Raw genomic sequence first — 23,289 nt, forward strand, 5'->3', positions numbered from 1 at the left:
TAGTTAGGCAGATGACAAGAAAACTGTTAAACCATTTCTTGCAAATAACCTCACCACCCCAAGCCACACCAGCTCTGAAAATATAACACTGTGCAGACATGCAAGCAAAATTGTGAATTCAGTGGAATTCAATATTTGATGCAATACTGATTCTCAGAAACATTTTGTTTAAAAGTCATTTTAATGGTAAAACATTTTATTAAACATTCTCTTCCCTTTCTTTTCTTTCTTGTTTCATAGTTTCCTTTTTTCTACCATTGGTTATTTTTTCTTTCAAATGAGACATGATGCACTATTTTCTGTACTGGTGAAAATTGGTGGAATAATTGGTGAAAGTGTTGATGAAAAATACAGTTCTTGAGTCAATTAAAATCATGATTCAACATTTAGTGGTTGTTTCTATTGATTCCAGTGAGCCATACTGTACTTAAACACTCATACTAAATTTGGTAACCCTTCTTGACCAGGACCCAAACATATGGAGCAAGAAAGAGTACAGACGAGTAACTGGTCAAACAGAATCGCCACTTAAGTGAGAGGATACAAGTGCCATATTTAAAACCCTAGTGCAATAGATTTTATGAAAATGGTGTCATGAAAGGCCTAAAAAAGGTAATCGGGGTTACAGAAAATGAAACACCAGGGCAACCACAATGAAGCAAACCGAAAATCATCCTGTTATCTCAGTGTCTGGTGGAAAATGCCTCCACAGTCTCACATTAAGTGAACTCATCCTACTTTCACAAATAGGATTTCACATTAGGACCGGCATGGATAGTAGATCAATGCAGGGCAGTTTCGGACTAGTAATCGGAATGTCACTCGTTCAAGCCACACCACTGTTAGGACCTTGAGCAAGGCCCTTGCTTAGACTGTATACTGTCACAGTACTGCAAGTCACTTTGGAAAAATGTGTCTGCTAAATGCCTAGATGGTAAAATGCCTAGATGGTAAAATGAATTTTAAAAGCCACCCCAAAGGTTTGTCATGATTTAGAGGTTGCTACCATTTGCTCCTGTTAAAAAAAAGATACACAGGAACGTTTCAGGCAAATAAATGATAGTGTTTCTTTACAGTTATTTTATTTTAAACAGATGTAATTATGTACATTAATTGACTAATTTTAGTTAGTTTTAGATGTCTTAAACAGAAAAGTGAAGTGTATTTTGTGTAGAACCAAAAGTCACAAGACTAAAACACTAAAAACAGGGCGGCACGGTGGCTAAGTGGGTAGCACTGTCGCCTCACAGCAAGAAGGTCCTGGGTTCGATCCCCAGGCGGGGTGGTCCGGGTCCTTTCTGTGTGGAGTTTGCATGTTCTCCCCGAGTCTGCGTGGGTTTCTTCCGGGTGCTCTGGTTTCCTCCCACAGTGAGGTGAACTGGAGACACTAAATTGCCCATGACTGTGTTCGATATAACCTTGAGAAGTGATGAAACTTGTGTAATGAGTAACTACCGTTCCTGTCATGAATGTAACCAAAGTGTAAAACATTACGTTAAAATCAAACCAAAAAGGCTACACAGGAATGTTTCAGGCAAATAAATGATAGTGTTTCTTTACAGTTATTTTATTTTCAACAGTTGTAATGATGTACATTGACTGTTTAATTATAGATTGTTTTAGATGTCTTAGACCTCACGAAGCTTCAGAGGAGCACTTGAATGCACCACAGTTCCCCTGATACCCGTCTGCAATCACAGCTTATTTACTACATAGTGCACTACTTAAGGTTCTTAGCGACAATAAAAACATTAAAATTTCAGTGTATAATTTTATGCTCACGGCTGATGTTCTACTTAAATCTGTAATAAGTTTGAGTTATGGAGTCAAAGCATTCGTAATTCATGTTTAAGTACGTAGGGAACAGGGAGTGTTGTGCGATTTGAGACACAGCCATAGTTACTAATCTCTGACGCCTGGCGGTGAGCAAAACAATAATGGCGCAGGAGGTGACAGGCATGGTGAAGTGTCCCGTGTGTGCGGGGGAATTTCAGTCCAGTCAGATTAACGCTCACTTGGATAAATGTTTAGAGCCCAACAACCAGGAATCAACAAGTCAGGAGGAATTTCAGGAGGACGGACCTCCGGCTAAAAAATCACGCATTTATCCCACTGCGACTCAAAGTGGTGCGATTACAGCAGGAGGTGCTGCGATTACAAAAGCAAAGCGACCAACAATGTTTTCAGTTTTTAAACCTAAAGGGACTTTACAGAGCGAAAAGGACTCATGCAAACAACCTGCAAGTTCATTTACAAGTGAAGCTGCGAAACCGAGTAACTCGGCGTGCAGCAGTGCGCACGTGAACGCTGCACCAGCAGAGCCAGACTCATGTCAGCAGGAGGAAAAGGAGAAAGATCTGATCAACCAAACCCTGCTGAACACTAACAAACCCCTGGCGGAAAAGATGCGACCCAACACCCTGCAGGAGTATTTTGGGCAGAATAAAGTGCTGGGGGAGCACACACTGCTCAGATCTCTGTTACAGGCTCAGGAGATCCCCTCTCTCATCCTGTGGGGGCCTCCTGGATGTGGCAAGGTATCACCAACCACCATCACCAATCACAGTTATTTAGTCAATAACATTTCCTGATCAGGGTCAAGGTGGGTCTGACGCTCACTTGGAAACACTGGTCAAGGTGGGAATACACCCCGGACAGGCCGTCAGTATGTCACTCACTCATTCACTTGCTCACATTTAGTCATAGAGTACCAGGAGAACTTTTAATAGGTGTAAGAAACTTTGAGTACCAGTAGGAATCCTATACAGACACCATTTACAGTGGCTTAGTGTGTAGCACTGTCGCCTCACAGCAAGAAGGTCCTGGGTTCGCTCCCCAGGCGGGGCGGTCCGGGTCCTTTCTGTGTGGAGTTTGCATGTTCTCCCCGTGTCTGTGTGGGTTTCTTCCGGGAGCTCCGGTTTCCTCCCACAGTCCAAAAACATGCAGTCAGGTTAGTTGGAGACAGTGAATTGCCCTATAAGTGAATGTGTGTGTGTGCCCTGCGATGGACTGGCATCTTGTCCAGGGTGTTACTGTGTGCCTTGCGCCCATTGAAAAGCTGCGATAGGCTCCACCCCCCCACGACCAAAAATGAATGAATGAATGAATGTATTTACGCAGCAGTTGTAGCTCAGTGGTTGAGATACTGGACTATAGCCGTTCAAGTGGCGCAGCGGTAAAAACACACGCTGCAACCAGGGCTGGATCTCGAATACATCGTATCGAATCCCAGCTCTGCCTTGCCGGCTGAGGCTGAGCGGCCACATGAACAACGATTGGCCTGTTGTTCATATGGGCGGGACTAAAGCCGGATACGGGTCTCTCTCTGTCAGAATGGTGCGGTTACGACCTCTGCTGGCTGATTGGAGGCGCCTACGCAGAGATGAGGAAAGAGTGCTCTCAGGGTGTGTCCCTCCGTACACAACGCTAGGTGGCGCAACACTCGTCAATGTGTGGGTGATAAGATGCATACGGCTTGCTGCTCACGTGGTGGAGGGAGCGTGGGTTAGCTTCGATCTCCTCGGTCAGAGCGGAGATCGGCGTAGGTGGAGAGGAAGCGTGATTCAATTGAGCAACTGGACGTGCTAAAGGGGGGAGAAATGCATTAAAAAAAAAAAATACTGGACTATAAATCAGAAGGTTGTTGGTTCAAGCCCCACCACAGCCAGGTTGTCACTGTTGGGCTCCTGAGCAAGTCCCTTAACCCTCAAATGCTCAAATTGTATTCAGTCCTAATTGTAAGTTACTTTTATGCTTTGAGGCAGTTGTAGCCTAGCGGTTAAGGTGCAGGACTAGTAATCAAAAGGTCGCTTGTTCAAGCCCCACCACTGGCAAGTTGCCACTGTTGGGCCCTTGAGCAAGGTCCTTAACCCTCAATTGCTTAGACAATATACTGTCACAGTACTGTAAATGCCAAAAATGTAAAAATCTTAACATCACTTTTTAAGATAATACAGAGTCGTTTAAGCGATGCCGATTTTGATAAATAATCAATACCCATATCCCAAAAAAATAGGAACACTCCGATCTCTAATGTGGGTCACATTCTTAGAAGTAGTTCCCGTGCTTGTATGAGATGCCCTGTTCTGGCATCGTCATGAATAACTGGCACAGACTGACTGTGACACAGTGGGTGCTGACAGTAAATCCTCCTCAGCTGCTGTGGAACGCACCAGCCTGTCGAACCGTTGAGTCCTTGGCCTTCTTTATCGGCCTCTTTGCGGTGGGTTTGTGCTTTATTTAGGCTGCTCATGGCATTGATTTGACCTTTCCTCTGTTTCTATGGTCTGGCTTTATGGTAAATGAATGAATTAGCTGAATGGATCATTCAGGTGAGCGTTTCAGACAGGAAAGGAAAGTTTGGGAACATTTTTCAAATGCACGTGCATAAATACATGCTAGAGGATTTGTATTACCGCAGGGTTTTAAAAATGTGCTTAAGAGACCCACGTTTTGTCCATTATTTTTACCGATGATTACATCAAAACTAAGTTCATCAAAACAAAACACTAAACAAAATACACTTCATTAAGTAATAAGTGAAAACAGGGGCAATCTGGTCCCACTGTGGTTTACAAGATGCAACGAAAAGCCTCCACAAGGGGGCGTTTGTGTACAAGTTAATTTTTTTTATGTGCCTTTTAAAATTTGTTTATTGCTGCTCAGGTGGCGCAGCGGTAAAAACACGCGCCGTTCACCAGAGCTGAGATCTCGAATACATCGTATCGCTGAGGCTGAGCGGCCACATGAACAACGATTGGCCTGTTGTTCAGATATGGGCGGGACTAAGCCGGATTGGGACTTTCTCTCAGACTAGTGCGATTACGACCTCTGCTGGCTGGTTGGTGGCGCCTGCACGGAGATGGGAAAGGAGTGCGGTAGAGGGTGTGGCTCTCCGTACACAGCGCTGTACTGCACTGCACTCGTCAAGTGTGGGTGATACGATGTTCGATTGCTGTGCACGTGTCGGAGGGGGCGTGGAGCAGCCTCGTCCTCCCCAATCAGGGAGCAGGGACCAGCATTAGTGAGAGGATGATTGACGGGCAGAAATTTGTTTATTTAATTATTATTATTTTTGTCTGTGACCCATTTTTTCTGACCCTGTATTACACTGTGGGCACTCGGGTGGTGCAGCTGCAAAATGTGCTAGTTCACTGTCGCTGAGATATAATCTGAATGGGGTTCGAATCTACGTGGTGCTGTCGCTTTTATTGGGCATGATTGGCTATGTCTTAGGGGGTGGCCTCCCTGCAATGGCCGAACCCTTGCGTCCAGTGTTTCCGGGTCGAACTGGACCCCTCATGAAAGTTGATGAAAGTGAAAAGAGCAGCTGTAAGGGTCCAGGTGGGTCAACATACCAGTTTGTCTTGTGTGTTCAAAAGTGGTTGAGGTCAGATCTCAGGCCAATAGAATTAGTCCTAACTTCTCCTAAATGTAAATGAACAGCTATGTTTAGCTACAAAATGGTGCAGCGCTTTCTTTACTTGAGTGACGCGTCATAGCTTAACGTAGCGGTTAATACAAATCGTGGACAAAATGTGGGTTGCTTGTTTCCTCAGTAGGGATGTAACGATACACTACCAACGATGCGATACGATTTATGATACCCGAATTTCCCGATTTTTTTTTTTTAAACAAAATGAAATTGACAAATTATGACAAAGTTTCCTTTTATTATTTCTCTTAAAATAAAATACTGTATTTGTGATTAACTTTTATTTATCTAAATAATAAATGTCTTTTTATTTCTAAGGTAGGTACAAACTATGCCAAATAATGCTTATTGTGTAAAAAAAACTAAAATAAAATTTTAAAACAAATCCAACATTATGTAAATAAATGAATAGTACAAATAAAGAAAGTATCCTCACTAGGGGTGGGCGATATGGCCTTTAAATAATATCACGATATTTTGGGATATTTTTGCGATAGCGATATTCACTCGCGATATATAAGAACACTTTTTTTAAAAGTTTATTTTAAAAACACTTTTGTTTTGCAGACAGTCAGGAAATCTAAGGTACAAATGTTACTAAATGTACATTAAATTAAGCATCACTTCCAGTAGAGCTGTGCGCTATGGCTAAAAAAAAAACTCATATCTCTATATGCTTTTGAGAAGTGGCGATATACGATATGATATAATGTAAACTTAAAGTACAATGGCTGACCACTGACCGTATTATACAGCAACCAATGAAGCGAGAGATTCCGCCCAAAATTTAAATTCGGAAGCTCTGATTGGTTTAAACTCTTGAACCGGAGTTGTTTTCCCACAGAGTCAGCAACACGAATGAATCTTTACCACAGATAAGAGCACAGTTTTCTGATTCGATTCCAATGAATAATTCGTCTGAAAAGAGTCGTTTCTGACTGACTCTTTTTCTGAGTGATTCAGTTTCCATGCTCATACGCGAAGGAAAGCGTTCCGCTTAGCGCTTTTGTGTTTTAAACCTACTCAGATGGTAACAGGTGTATCACCTGTGTGTTCTATGTTCGTTCACTGACACAGTTTTTGTTCTCACATCATTCTCGGACTCACGCAGTGACCGACGCTTCTCGTACTCACGCGGGTACTTTTGCTTTAGGTGCTGAAATAAAGTTGATGTGTTGCCACCGTTTGTCGTTACAGTATTTTTGCACGTTTTGCAAATTACAGTCGTGTGTTTGGAGTCTGACCTTCTGTATCCGAAAAACTTCCACACTAGTGATGTAGCTCCCCATTTAGGGACTAGTTTGTCCTCGGTGCTAAGTCCGGTACTACTCTCTGTCCATTGTTTCGCTGTTACGTGCTTGAGAGCGAGTGACGCGCGTTTGCTAACAATATCGCGATATGGCAAAAACCATATCGAATTTACAACTATACCGGTATTATCGTGAACGATATTATATCGCCCATTCCTAATCCTCACATAAATAAATTTGGCTGGAAAATCCCCTACCTGGCAACTTTGTGAAGTGACATCAACCAGGCGAGGTAAATAGCACCAGTGCCCTCTGCTGTTTTAAAGTAAATATCGATTCATCTTAAATGAATAACCGATTCGAATCGTGGCACATGTGCACCGATTTTTAACTGTCTTGTGGTGCATCGTTACATCCCTATTCCTCAGTGAACATTTTCTTACTTTAGTACAAATAGAAAACAGTCTAAGCTGTAATTACGACCTCTGCTGGCTGATTGATGGCGCCTACACAGAGACGGGAGATAATAGAGATCAGTGTGGCTCTCCATTTGCAATAAGGATTTCCATATGAGCTCGTTTCACGCGAACGAAAAGAAGCGTTCCTATTTAAAGGATACTAGTTTGTAATTTCACTCTATTAACAGTTTAATCGAAGCTAAAGATGGAATGAGGGCTTGGAAACAGGCTGTAACCGAACTGAAAGATGAAGTGGCAGTTCGGTGTGTTTTGGTGGTGGTGGGGGAAGGTGGGGTGGTTAGGTTATCTTGTAGTTCTCATTGAGAGAAACGTTATATTCAGAGGAGCTGTGAATATGGACTTAGTGAACTCAAGATGTTCTTACTGGTATTTACTGGGTGCTGAAGTGCCAGTTCAGGTCATTCTAGTTGTAAAGACACTTACAATTACATGGTTGCTAGGAATGTCAAGGCCAGATTTGAATGGATTTGTGCAATGTACACTGATCAGCCATAACATTAAAACCACTTCCCTCCCTCAGACACGCCCATTGTGCCTGTTAGATGCCTGACCAGGTTGATAGCACACCTAGGAACTAAGCTCCATTGCTCCAGTGCTCTCTCAGAGATGCACTAGTGTATTTACATTTGCACCACCTGATCACCCATCCATCATCCATCTATTCCTGACTAATGAAGAGAAAAAAGAAATCCTGGAAATCTGAACCATGTATTATTTGCTGATTGCAGACGACCCTTGCCCACATTATTGCCAGCTCCAGTAAAAAGAACGGCACAGCACGCTTCGTGTCTCTGTCAGCCACCAGCACGTCCACCAGCGAGGTCCGCGAGGTCATCAAACAGGCCCAGAACGAGCTTCGTCTCTTCAAGAGGAAAACCATCATGTTCATCGATGAGATCCATCGCTTTAATAAATCCCAGCAGGTCAGTGTGTGCTCTTCATGTTCACATAGACTGAGAACTGCAACTGTTAACAATCTGTACGTTTGTTTTTTGTTTATTGTGAGGGTTTATTTAGTAGATAGTTTATCATCATGGGTCAGAAGTTAACTGTGAAGCGTCCCATCGAAATGTTACACATATCACTGAGCATTAAATTACCAAGTCTTCATGCTTTATAGCAGAGATGGGGACTTGAGTCCGAGTCGCACGTAAGTTGCACACACGGCGACTTCAGACTCGGCTCTGACTCGTTTCAAATGACTCAGACTCGACTCATGACTCGCAACAAAATGACTCGTATACAACAAGAGTCCCTAGTGTCAGCATGTGTTAACATATACATACAGAAAAGAGCCACATTTCACGACAGTCATTAAATTTCACTCATAAACTGAATGATAGAATTAATGGAAGCTACAATACACAGCTCACCTTAATAGCTGAATTGTCTCAAATATGAAAATTCTCATCCATATTTTGGGGGGCACAGTGGCTAAGTGGGTAGCACTGTCGCCTCACAGCAAGAAGGTCCTGGGTTCGATCCCCAGGTGGGGCCGTCCGGGTCCTTTCTGTGTGGAGTTTGCATGTTCTCCCCGTGTTCGTGTGGGTTTCCTCCGGGTGCTCCGGTTTCCTCCCATAATCCAAAGACATGCAGGTGAGGTGAATTGGAGACACTAAATTGTCCATGACTGTGTTTGATATAAACTTGTGAACTGATGAATCTTGTGTAATGAGTAACTACCGTTCCTGTCATGAATGTAACCAAAGTGTAAAACATGACGTTAAAATCCTAATAAACAAACAAACAAAGATCTGTGTTTTGACCCCCCATCATCGTCCTCAGAGTTGGTTGGGAGTTTTCCAAACTCAGTTACCCGAGTCATGTTTTTATCTGCTGTACACTTCGACATCTTGGACATTTTGACTAAGCAATTGCTAACTGAATTGCCGTAGGATAGCTAGGACCGCCTCTTGGTGCAAATTAATCAGTAAACACGAATGACAAATGTTATATTGCTAAACACAGCCTTAAATTTTAAATTTCATAACTAAATGCATATTACAAGGGAAAGGCTAATTTTATGACACAATTTTCACTGCTGTGAATTAGATAGGGCGTTAATTATAGGTATCCTTCACTTTACCAAATTTTCCTTTTTGACACTTTGCTTGTGCAAAAGATCTACATCAGTACAGAACCTTTTTTTGCTGTTATAGAGGCAGTGCTCACCCTTACATTACAGTATCCCTCACTTTTCATAACTTGGGTTGTACAAAAGATCTATACGAGTACAGTACCTGTTTTCACTAGCTGATTTTGTTTCCGCTACATTATAGGTATCCTCCGCTTTACAAAAGCTTTAAACTAAAATACATTATATAATAATAATGATAATAATAAATTCAACTTATATAGCGCCTTTCATAGTACCCAAGGACGCTTTACATAGGAATCATAATCACAAACAAGATCAAACAGAAACAAAAGAAGACGAGTGAAAGTGCTGAGTAAACTGGAACGTTTTTAGAAGAGATTTAAACTCAGAGAGAGAGGAAGAGAGAGAGAGGAAGAGAGTTCCACAGTGTAGGGGCAGCAACACTAAATGAACTACTAACCATGGTGGTCAACCTAAACCTTGGAGCAACCAGGAGACCAGCATACGCCGACGAGAAGGGACATAGCGGTGTAGAAGATTAGCCAGATACAAGGGAGCCAGACCATGAAGTGCCTTAAAAGTGAGCACTAAAATTTTGAATTGATTACGTTTATTGACTGGAAGTAAATGGAGTCGTTCCAGTACCGGGGTGCTATGCTCATATTTTACATACAAAACTGCAGTCAATATTGCCAATAGTGGTTATTATTTTAAGTCAAGTCAAGTCAAGTCTTCAAAGACCTTGGGGGTCACCCAAGGTGCTGTACAATAAAATCAAAACAATAACAAAACAAATCAGTTGGAACAATAATAAAACAACCCAGTAAAATAAAATGAAATAAAAAACATAAATAACAGAGTAAATAAAACAGAAAAAGCCATGCTACAGCCCAAAAGCCTGTGAAAATAGATAGGTCTTTAAGCTTGATGCGCAGTGGTTTGCTGTGTATAAAAGGTATAAAAGTGACAGTAAGCAGCTATATGCACCCAGTCTCGCTATGAATGAAGCAGGGCGGCACGGTGGCTCGATGGGTAGCACTGTCGCCTCACAACAAGGTGGAGCGGTCTGGTGCTTTCTGTGTGGAGTTTGCGTGTTCTCCCCATGTCTGTGTGGGTTTCCTGCGGGTGCTCCGGTTTCCTCCCACAGTACAAAAACATTTATGCCTCTCACATGATACAGAGCATCGAGCTTGAAATAATAACCCCTACTGGCAATACTGACTGCAGTTTTGTATGAAATGTATTTTAGTTTAGAACTTTTGTAAAGCGGAGGATATCTATAATATAGCGGGAACAAAATTTGAATGTAATTGTAACCTGTGGATCGTACCCTATTGTTGGTATGCCCACTGTATTAACCACTCACCTTAAGCACTTATCCACATCGTGGATGCTCAGTGTTTTCTTGTCTTTGCCTCCCATGTTCCTCTCTGTCCTCCCCGTCCCAGGACACGTTTCTCCCTCACGTGGAGTGCGGGACTGTCACGCTGATCGGCGCGACCACGGAGAACCCGTCCTTTCAGGTGAACAGCGCCCTGCTGAGCCGCTGCAGGGTTCTGGTGCTGGAGAAGCTGAGTGTATCGGCGATGGGTTCGATACTGCGCAGAGCTGTGGACTCTCTCGGGATGAGCGTGCTTCAGGAGGACGATTCGGGACGCGACCTGTCCGCAGAGCACAGCTCAGAGTAAGTGGGATTAAGTGACTGGAAGAGGGCGTCTAAGTACTCATCGTTATCACAACTCGTGTGGAATTCCAGTCTGGCACTCGGAAATAAGACCCTGATCACCAACGGGTAAAAGGGAGCCAAAGACGCACCCGTAATCCCCCCCAAACACTCCATGTTTCAGTAGTTAGATTTTTGTATCAGGCTAATAATATCTGTCTAAAGTTGACAGTTTTCTATATTGTGCAAAAGTTTGTACACCCCGGCTTAAATTCCACAGTTTCACAGGGTCGAAACAACAGCCTAGACATGGGGAGTGCTCAGTGCTCACCTAGTGCCAGTTCCAAATCACCGATCAGCCATAACAATAAAACCATCATCTTGTTTCTACACTCACTGTCCATTTTATCAGCTCCACTTACCATATAGAAGGACATTGTAGTTCTACAATTACTGACTGTAGTCCATCTGTTTCTCTGCGTGCTTTGTTAGCCCCCTTTCATGCTGTTCTTCAATGGTCAGGACCCCCACAGGACCACCACAGAGCAGGTATTATTTAGGTGATGGATCATTCTCAGCACTGCAGTGACACTGACCATCATGGTGGTGGTGTGTTCGTGTGTGTTGTGCTGGTATGAGTGGATCAGACACAGCAGCGCTGCTGGAGTTTTTAAACACCTCACTGTCACTGCTGGACTGAGAATAGTCCACCAACCAAAAATATCCAGCCAACAGTGCCCCGTGGGCAGCGTCCTGTGACCACTGATGAAGGTCTAGAAGATGACCGACTCAAACAGCAGCAATAGAGGAGCGATCGTCTCTGACTTAACATCTACAAGGTGGACCAACTAGGTAGGAGTGTCTAATAGAGTGGACAGTGAGTGGACACGGTATTTAAAAACTCCAGCAGCGCTGCTGTGTCTGATCCACTCATACCAGCACAACACACACTAACGCACCACCACCATGTCAGTGTCACTGCAGTGCTGAGGATGATCCACCACCTAAATAATACCTGCTCTGTGGGGGTCCTGACCATTGAAGAACTGCATGAAAGGGGGCGAACAAAGCATGCAGAGAAACAGATGGACAACAGTCAGTAACTGTAGAACTACAAAGTGCTTCTATATGGTAAGTGGAGCTGATAAAATGGACAGTGAGTGTAGAAACAAGGAGGTGGTTTTAATGTTATGGCTGATCGGTGTATTTCTGTGTGAAATTTGCATGTTCTCCCACGTCTGCATGGGTTTCCTCCCCCAGTACAAAGACAAAATTGTCCATGACGGTGTTTAACATGAAAAACTTGAACTGATGAATCTTGTGTAACCAGTAACTACCGTAATTAATATAGTGTAAAACATGACGTTACAATCCTAATAAACAAACAGTAAACAAGGGGTCTGAGGTCTCAGGTGTGGAAAGGGCCAGTAGTACTGTTCATATCATTTTTTTTCTGTAGACTATAAATACAAAGAACAATATGTTCTGACTTCTGGGTTTGACCTTTTTACACAGGAATATCACATCTCCTGTGTAGTTAAATCGAGCTAACATGGTTATAAATGTCAGGGCTGCATTAGGAACATTCCCGTGTCGTTCATGGTGTTTCGTACACAGCAACCCCGTCACACTGACTGTACCCAGTTAAAGTTAGGTGCTCAGGTATAAGGGGGTCGTGTTTGATCTGTGCTTCTAGCTTCTAATGCATCCTGAGCTGAAAGCTTTGATCTTTTTCTTGAGCTCTTTGATCTGCAGTAGGGATGCACCGATCCGATATTAAGATCGGATATCGGTCCCGATATTACCAATATGAGATGGATCGGATATCGGATAATCAGGCCGATCCATGGGTCCGATACGTTCACTTTAATTCGTTTGCGACGCATGCTAAGCCCATACAGGACGCGCTGCTGACGTATGGTGTATAACACAAACAAAAACAGCAACATGGAGCGAGCCAAAGAGTCAGCTGCATGGAGGTATTTCACTTGCTTGCTATGCCAACAAGTTCGATGGCAACATGTTTATTACTCAGGTTTAGCTGCTATATTTTATTTTGAATTACTGTTTGCACTAAATATTTACGGATAAGTTTATTTGAAAAAGTTATTTAAGCTACTACTGTTTTTCTCATTGTCAGCAGCTACATTTTGGGTGTGTTAGAAAACCTAGTGAGCTGCCTCGCTGTCTTACTGTCTACATAAGCGGCTGCCTCAGTAGAGAGGATTCTAATAAGTCATCAACTCATAAATCAGGTTATTCGAACGCCTTACATAGCGATTCCATCGGGTTTAGCATTTAGCATCTTGCCATTAAAACCAATGAACTGAGGTAGCACAGCGCTAATGCTAACGTCAATATAACATTTCCCTTCATGTACCGATAACGCTTACATTTCCTGACAAGCTCGAACTTGCAAATAAAAACACTCGGTACAAGTTTATACAAGTTAAAAATCAGTAATATTTTATTTACGTTTGATAATAACTCCATTCGTTTCTCCGCCCCGTCAAGCCATGTTTATTTTTCTGTAAGAAAAGCGCACTCGACCCGCAATGAATGCTGGGATTGCTTTGGTCACCAAGGCAGCGTCGGATGCTCACTCGTTGAGTGAAAATAACACTGAAATATTAAGATGCCTGTTTATTATTTTATTGACAATAATTTCAGTACATTTATATCTGTGTTAATTATATTTTGTTTTGTAAACTTAGTAATGTCTAAGTCGATCCTGATGCCTTAAGTCTTTCCCACATGATAAAGTATACGGTTTATTAATTCAACAATGGTATCGGATCGGTATCGGGTATCGGCCGATATGCAAAGTATATGTATCGGATCGGTATCGGAACTGAAAAAGTTGGATCGGTGCATCCCTAATCTGCAGTGCTCATGGCATCATGTATATACGCTATCAGGTGCTCAAGTGGTGACCCCCTACGACTGGAATCCAGGGTTTGAATCCCCAGACGTGCTATCAGCCATTTGGGCATCTTAGCAATGTTACTGCATTGTTACCCAGGGATTCCAGGGAAACTGGACCCACTGTGACCCTAACCGGGATAAATCAGTGGTAAAACATGAAAGTGATTGAATATACGCTATAATTTTTACACTACGGTTATTTTACTCAGGATTGATTACACTGTTCTGGTAATTTAATATACAATGTATTACTAACATATTGGGTGGACAAAATATCAGAAACCCAAACTTTCACATGCCTCTTTTTTATTTATTTATTTTTTTAAATGCATTTTACTCCCTTTCTCTCCCAATTTAGCGTAGCCAATTCGCTGCTGGGGACTCCGATGGAGGGTGTCCAAGGAGGGTGTATATTAGCATGACACACATTCCCTCCGTGTGAGGGAGCAGTCCACCAATCCCTTCTTATTCTCCTGTACTTCGGTGGATTTGCGCGTGAGGTCAGCTTTGCGTACGGAGAGCCACGCCCCAATCTCTGCGCTCCTCCACTTTCTGTACAGATACCCTGGGCAACCAAGGTCCTTACACAGTGTTGATTAACCCACCCCTTAATCCGATCTTTCCTACCAAGCAGACTGGAGACCAGTTGTGCCTGCTAGAGGGCACCCAGCCATGGTTTGTGGTGTAGAAGCAGGTGTTAAGGTGCTAGCTAGTGGTACTCGGAAATAAAGAGATGGGTGTGTTTGGAGTCCTGGGAAGGTTAGTTTCCTTAATAAAGAGATGATGTGAGTCAGACAGGCAGTTTATCTCACCACCTGGGGTGGCACGGTGGCTCGGTGGGTAGCACTGTCCCCCCACTGCAAGAAGGTCCTGGGTTTGATTCCCAGGTGGGGCAGTCCGGGTCCTTTCTGTGTGGAGTTTGCATGTTCTCCCCGTGGCTGCATGGGTTTCCTTCGGGAGCTCTGGATTCCTCCCACAGTCCAAAGATGCGAGTGAGGTGAATTGCAGATACAAAATTGTCCATGACTGTTTGACGTTAAAAACTTCTGATGAATCTTGTGTAACCTGTAACTACCGTTCCTGTCATGAATGTAACCAAAGTGTGTAAAATAAATAATAATTATAATGATAATAATATTAATATTCTGTGTACAGGAAGTGGGTGTGTATTGAGCAGAAGGCACTGGACACCATCGCTCACCTGTGTGACGGAGACGCTCGAGCGGCTCTGAACGGCCTGCAGGTGGCTGTGCAGGCGTGTGTAGCCAAGGCCAATAATGCAGGAACGGGCAAACCTCGGAAAATCATAGTCCAGGAGCAACACGCCAAAGAGGGTCTGCAGAGATCTCACATCCTTTACGACAAAGCAGGTACATACAGAGTGAACTTTGACCCCGTGTTAAAACATCACTGGAGTTTATATGAAAGTCTAAAGTTATGAGATGTTGTTTTTGCCATTCTGATCCAAGTCTGTATATTTAAATGGATTAAATTAGATGGATGGATGGATAGACAGGCAGACAGATAGATAGATAGGTCTACTGTATATTAGATAGATAGATAGATAGATAGATAGATAGATAGATAGATAGATAGATAGATAGATAGATAGATAGGTCTACTGTATATTAGATAGATAGGTCTACTGTATATTAGATAGATAGATAGATAGATAGATAGATAGATAGATAGATAGATAGATAGATAGATAGGTCTACTGTATATTAGATAGATAGATAGATAGATAGATAGATAGATAGATAGATAGATAGATAGATAGATAGATAGGTCTACTGTATATTAGATAGATAGGTCTACTGTATATTAGATAGATAGATAGATAGATAGATAGATAGATAGATAGATAGATAGATAGATAGATAGGTCTACTGTATATTAGATAGATAGATAGATAGATAGATAGATAGATAGATAGATAGATAGATAGATAGATAGATAGATAGGTCTACTGTATATTAGATAGATAGATAGATAGATAGATAGATAGATAGATAGATAGATAGATAGATAGATAGATAGATAGATTAGATAGATAGATAGATAGATAGATAGATAGATAGATAGATAGATAGATAGATTAGATAGATAGATAGATAGATAGATAGATAGATAGATAGATAGATAGATAGATAGATAGATAGGTCTACTGTATATTAGATAGATAGATAGATAGATAGATAGATAGATAGATTAGATAGATAGATAGATAGATAGATAGATAGATAGATAGATAGATAGATAGATAGATAGATAGATAGATAGGTCTACTGTATATTAGATAGATAGATAGATAGATAGATAGATAGATAGATAGATAGATAGATAGATAGATAGATAGATAGATAGATAGGTCTACTGTATATTAGATAGATAGATAGATAGATAGATAGATAGATAGATAGATAGATAGATAGATAGATAGATAGGTCTACTGTATATTAGATAGATAGATAGATAGATAGATAGATAGATAGATAGATAGATAGATAGATAGATAGATTGATTAGATTGATTAGATTAGATAGATAGATAGATAGATAGATAGATAGATAGATAGATAGATAGATAGATAGATAGATCTACTGTATATTAGATAGATAGATAGATAGATAGATAGATAGATAGATAGATAGATAGATAGATAGATAGATAGATAGGTCTACTGTATATTAGATAGATAGATAGATAGATAGATAGATAGATAGATAGATAGATAGATAGATAGATAGATAGATAGATAGATAGATAGGTCTACTGCATATTAGATAGATAGATAGATAGATAGATAGATAGATAGATAGATAGATAGATAGATAGATAGATAGATAGGTCTACTGCATATTAGATAGATAGATAGATAGATAGATAGATAGATAGATAGATAGATAGATAAATCTATATTATATAGACAGACAGACAGACAGACAGACAGACAGACAGACAGACAGACAGATAGATTTATATTATATAGACGGATGGATGGATAGGCAGGCAGGTAGACAGACAGACTAGACAGACAGACAGACAGACAGACAGACAGATAGATAGATAGATAGATAGATAGATAGATAGATAGATAGATAGATAGATAGACAGATAGACAGACAGAGAGACAGACAGATAGATCTATATTATATAGACAGACAGAGACAGATAGATAGATTTATATTATCTAGACGGATGGATGGATAGGCAGGCAGGTGGACGGACGGACGGACGGACGGACAGATAGATAGATAGACAGAGAGACAGACAGATAGATAGAGCTATATTAGATAGATAGATAGATAGATAGATAGATAGATAGATAGATAGATAGATAGATAGATAGATAGATAGACAGACGGAGAGACAGACAGATAGATCTGTATTATATAGACAGACAGACAGACAGACATATTGATAGTTCTATATTATATAGACAGAAAGACAGAGAGATAGTTAAATAGATTGATAGATCTATATTATATAGATAGACAGATAGATAGATAGAAGAATACTAGGTATGTACAGTATAATAATATAAATAACTATACATAAGGTTTTAATGGGTATATAATTATGCAGATATGTGTGAGGTAGACGGTTTTATGTAAAGTGCAGGTGCAAATGATAATAAATGATAATAAATAAGTGTAAGTGTAGTCCAGGGTGTTAACGGTGGAACACAGTGTCTTGAATCCTCATTTAACTGACAAAAGTAGAAAGAAAAGATCGTCTATGTTTTCACTGATCACCTTGATTGTATTTTATAAACATCACACATATCCCATCATGATTGTTAATAATCACACGTTAATCACTTTAGGTGAGGAACACTACAACTGTATCTCAGCTCTACACAAGTCCATGAGGGGCTCGGATGAGAATGCTGCCCTCTACTGGCTGGGCCGGATGCTGGAGGGAGGCGAGGACCCGCTGTACGTGGCGCGCAGACTGGTTCGTTTCGCCAGTGAGGACGTAGGTGAGTGACTGATGAAAGCTGTAAGACTTCCCTAGCCCCACTTCTTTCAACCATCACTTTATCCTGGTCAGGGTTGCAGTGGGTGCAAGGCAGGAATACCCTGGACAGGGCACCTGTCCGTCGTAGGGATCCGGCCACCCCCCACACCTCCTGAGACATATCCGGTTCTGTCTGTGTATATTTACCTTTATGGCATTTAGAAGACGCTTTAATCCTAAGAGTGAATGAATACAACCCGAGCAATTAAGGGTTAAGGGTCTTACCTTGTGGCAACGTGGCGAGGTGGGGCTTGAACCAATGACCTTCAGATTACTGGTCCAGTACCTTAACCACTAGGCTACGTTATCTTCTTGGTGGTGGGCTAGCGTAATAGACTGCGTCACAACCCGAGCACCATTCTTCACCCCAACTTGCACGTTTTCAGTGTGTGTGTGTGTGTGTGTGTGTGTGTGGGCATGTGTGACTTTAAGAAGAAAAGCACGTACGTGGTCAAAACGTCCCCGTCTTCTTCTTCTTCATTATCATCATCTTCCAGCCACTCCCATTAGGGGTCGCCACAACGGATCATTTGTCTCTGTCTTGTCCTGTCCTGAACATCCTCATCTGTCACACCATTAACTTGCATGTTCTCCCTCACCACATCCAAGAACCACCCTTCTAATATAACTCTCGTCCTTCCTCTGCACATGCTCAAACCATCTCTGTCTCTTCTCCCTGACTTTATCTCCAAAACATCCTACCTGCACCGTCCCTCTGATAAACTCCCTCCTAATCCTGTCCATCCTCGTCACTCCCAACCAGAATCTCAGCATCTTCATCTCTACCATGTCCAGCTCCGTCTCCTGTCTTTCAACTTAGCGGGCTTCACTACCGTCATGCAGACTTACCCTTTCACCCCTCTTTCACCAATCACTCCTGCCAACTTCCCCAAACCCTCAACTTTTCCATGTCTGTGTTCGTTTCTGAAATTCCTTTTGTTTTTCCAACCTTTGTTGTTTAGTCATGATTAGATTTTTATGGATTATTTTGATACCTGCCTCTTGTTGAAGGTTTGGCTGATCCAGCAGCGCTTCCTCAGGCCGTATCTGCCTTCCAGGCCTGCCACTTCATCGGTATGCCAGAGTGTGAGGTAATGTCCACTTACCTTTCTCATACACACACACATGATTAAGTGATTTCACTGACCACAAGAGGCTGTTAAAGTGGATCTAGGGTTGAGTAATCTAGTCAGCTGCCTAGTTAGATGGTGCTTAGCCAACATGATAGGACCAAATTAGATGTTGACCACTACTACTGCTATTATAAAATGTAATTTAACTTTTACCACCGTTTTATCTTCATCTGGGTTGCAGTGGATCTGGTATCCCCAAAATCACTGGCCGCACTCCCCGGATCTCAGCGGGGCACCTGAGGCACCTTTGAAATATATTTATTATGTTTGATGTAAATATATATACACAAAAAACTAAAAACAGTTCTTACTTTTTATTTATTTGTTCTTTCAAATGCCATTTTTAGGAATATTAATGCATTTAAATATAATTTCTTTAAACTTTGTACAAAATTGGGGGGAAATGATTTGCCCACCTGCTTATGTTTCTGTATTTCCAGGTGATCCTGGCACAGTGTGTGCTGTACCTGGCCCGAGCTCCCAAATCTATCGAGGTGTATAAAGCCTATAACAATGTTAAATTCTGTCTGAGGAACCACAAAGGTCCGTTACCGTCAGTACCCCTGCACCTCCGCAACGCTCCCACCAAGCTAATGAAGGATCTGGGTTACGCCAAAGACTACAAATACAACCCAGCATTTAAAGGCCCAGTGGACCAAGAATACCTCCCTGAGGAACTCCGCGGCACCAACTTCTTCACCTGGGAACCATCTGATGTTTGACCTATTTCCAATCAAATCAAATGTTTTGTAAAAAAAAAAATGTAAGACTTGTAATTAAAACACTATTTTTCTTCCTGTGCTTTGAGTGATTACTGAATGTTGAACTACAGACAACACATTTTTAAACTACAGTGGACCCTTGACTTACGAATGTAATTGGTTCTGAAGGGCTGTTCCTAAGTCAAAATGTTTGTTAGTTAAACCTATTTTTCCCATAAGAAATCATGTACAATAATAGTGTTGTATTATGTAGGTGTAATTGCACGAAAGAATACTTTACTCAGCGACTTCCTTCTTCTCTCTCACTCACTGTCCCCTCTGTCTGATACACAGTGATGGCTACTGGCAGGAGTAATTATACAACAAATCGTGGGGTTTTTTCCATTTTCTCACCATTGCACTTCCTCTGCACATTCTTTGGGGACATTTTAATATTGAATTTTACAAAACATAAAGAAAACACCGGAAAAACACCGTCCGCTGTCCGAATGTTCGCATACTGTACAGTGTATCACAAAAGTGAGTACACCCCTCACATTTCTGCAAATATTTTATTATATCTTTTCATGGGAAAACACTATAGAAATAAAACTTGGATATAACTTAGAGTAGTCAGTGTACAGCTTGTATAGCAGTGTAGATTTACTGTCTTCTGAAAATAACTCAACACACAGCCATTAATGTCTAAATGGCTGGCAACATAAGTGAGTACACCCCACAGTGAACATGTCCAAATTGTGCCCAAAGTGTCAATATTTTGTGTGACCACCATTATTATCCAGCACTGCCTTAACCCTCCCTGGCATGGAATTCACCAGAGCTGCACAGGTTGCTACTGGAATCCTCTTCCACTCCTCCATGATGACATCACGGAGCTGGTGGATGTTAGACACCTTGAACTCCTCCACCTTCCACTTGAGGATGCGCCACAGGTGCTCAATTGGGTTTAGTCCATCACCTTTACTCTCAGCTTCCTCAGCAAGGCAGTTGTCATCTTGGAGGTTGTGTTTGGGGTCGTTATCCTGTTGGAAAACTGCCATGAGGCCCAGTTTTCGAAGGGAGGGGATCATGCTCTGTTTCAGAATGTCACAGTACATGTTGGAATTCATGTTTCCCTCAATGAACCGCAGCTCCCCAGTGCCAGCAACACTCATGCAGCCCAAGACCATGATGCTACCACCACCATGCTTGACTGTAGGCAAGATACAGTTGTCTTGGTACTTCTCACCAGGGCGCCGCCACACATGCTGGACACCATCTGAGCCAAACAAGTTTATCTTGGTCTCGTCAGACCACAGGGCATTCCAGTAATCCATGTTCTTGGACTGCTTGTCTTCAGCAAACTGTTTGCGGGCTTTCTTGTGCGTCAGCTTCCTTCTGGGATGACGACCATGCAGACCGAGTTGATGCAGTGTGCGGCGTATGGTCTGAGCACTGACAGGCTGACCTCCCACGTCTTCAACCTCTGCAGCAATGCTGGCAGCACTCATGTGTCTATTTTTTAAAGCCAACCTCTGGATATGACGCCGAACACGTGGACTCAACTTCTTTGGTCGACCCTGGCGAAGCCTGTTCCGAGTGGAACCTGTCCTGGAAAACCGCTGTATGACCTTGGCCACCATGCTGTAGCTCAGTTTCAGGGTGTTAGCAATCTTCTTATAGCCCAGGCCATCTTTGTGGAGAGCAACAATTCTATTTCTCACATCCTCAGAGAGTTCTTTGCCATGAGGTGCCATGTTGAATATCCAGTGGCCAGTATGAGAGAATTGTACCCAAAACACCAAATTTAACAGCTCTGCTCCCCATTTACACCTGGGACCTTGACACATGACACCAGGGAGGGACAACGACACATTTGGGCACAATTTGGACATGTTCACTGTGGGGTGTACTCACTTATGTTGCCAGCTATTTAGACATTAATGGCTGTGTGTTGAGTTATTTTCAGAAGACAGTAAATCTACACTGCTATACAAGCTGTACACTGACTACTCTAAGTTATATCCAAGTTTCATGTCTATAGTGTTGTCCCATGAAAAGATATAATGAAATATTTGCAGAAATGTGAGGGGTGTACTCACTTTTGTTATACACTGTATATACAGTGTATCACAAAAGTGAGTACACCCCTCACATTTCTGCAGATATTTAAGTATATCTTTTCATGGGACAACACTGACAAAATGACACTTTGACACAATGAAAAGTAGTCTGTGTGCAGCTTATATAACAGTGTAAATTTATTCTTCCCTCAAAATAACTCAATATACAGCCATTAATGTCTAAACCACCGGCAACAAAAGTGAGTACACCCCTAAGAGACTACACCCCTAAATGTCCAAATTGAGCACTGCTTGTCATTTTCCCTCCAAAATGTCATGTGATTTGTTAGTGTTACTAGGTCTCAGGTGTGCATAGGGAGCAGGTGTGTTCAATTTAGTAGTACAGCTCTCACACTCTCTCATACTGGTCACTGAAAGTTCCAACATGGCACCTCATGGCAAAGAACTCTCTGAGGATCTTAAAAGACGAATTGTTGCACTACATGAAGATGGCCAAGGCTACAAGAAGATGCCAACACCCTGAAACTGAGCTGCAGCACAGTGGCCAAGATCATCCAGCGTTTTAAAAGAGCAGGGTCCACTCAGAACAGACCTCGCGTTTGTCGTCCAAAGAAGCTGAGTGCACGTGCTCAGCGTCACATCCAACTGCTGTCTTTGAAAGATAGGCGCAGGAGTGCTGTCAGCATTGCTGCAGAGATTGAAAAGGTGGGGGGTCAGCCTGTCAGTGCTCAGACCATACGCCGCACACTACATCAAATTGGTCTGCATGGCTGTCACCCCAGAAGGAAGCCTCTTCTGAAGTCTCTACACAAGAAAGCCCACAAACAGTTTGCTGAAGACATGTCAACAAAGGACATGGATTACTGGAACCATGTCCTATGGTCTGATGAGACCAAGATTAATTTGTTTGGTTCAGATGGTCTCAAGCATGTGTGGCGGCAATCAGGTGAGGAGTACAAAGATAAGTGTGTCATGCCTACAGTCAAGCATGGTGGTGGGAATGCCATGGTCTGGGGCTGCATGAGTGCAGCAGGTGTTGGGGAGTTACATTTCATTGAGGGACACACGAACTCCAATATGTACTGTGAAATACTGAAGCAGAGAATGATCCCCTCCCTCCGTAAACTGGGTCGCAGGGCAGTGTTCCAGCATGATAATGACCCCAAACACGCCTCTAAGACAACCACTGCTTTATTGAAGAGGCTGAGGGTAAAGGTGATGGACTGGCCAAGCATGTCTCCAGACCTAAACCCAATAGAACATCTTTGGGGCATCCTCAAGCGGAAGGTGGAGGAGCGCAAAGTCTCGAATATCCGCCAGCTCCGTGATGTCGTCATGGAGGAGTGGAAAAGCATTCCAGTGGCAACCTGTGAAGCTCTGGTAAACTCCATGCCCAGGAGAGTTAAGGCAGTTCTAAGAAATAATGGTGGCCACACAAAATATTGACACTTCAGGAACTTTCACTAAGGGGTGTACTCACTTTTGTTGCCGGTGGTTTA

The 23,289-nt window shown here is 42.2% G+C and overlaps 1 protein-coding gene across 1 annotated transcript; it reads left to right on the forward strand.

Annotated features, from left to right (window-relative positions):
• The first annotated feature begins 1,935 nt into the window (after window positions 1–1,935).
• On the forward strand, window positions 1,936–19,805 carry wrnip1 (WRN helicase interacting protein 1). The gene is made up of 7 exons (XM_062994408.1): window positions 1,936–2,537; window positions 7,892–8,086; window positions 10,710–10,945; window positions 15,005–15,219; window positions 17,679–17,834; window positions 18,884–18,963; window positions 19,446–19,805. The coding sequence occupies exons 1-7, from the start codon at window positions 1,938–1,940 to the stop codon at window positions 19,725–19,727; spliced, it is 1,764 nt and encodes a 587-aa protein (XP_062850478.1). The 5' UTR covers window positions 1,936–1,937; the 3' UTR covers window positions 19,728–19,805.
• The last annotated feature ends 3,484 nt before the right edge of the window (window positions 19,806–23,289 follow it).

This window comes from Trichomycterus rosablanca, chromosome 4 (assembly GCF_030014385.1).
Source record: "Trichomycterus rosablanca isolate fTriRos1 chromosome 4, fTriRos1.hap1, whole genome shotgun sequence".
In the NCBI taxonomy this organism is placed as follows: Eukaryota; Metazoa; Chordata; class Actinopteri; order Siluriformes; family Trichomycteridae; genus Trichomycterus; species Trichomycterus rosablanca.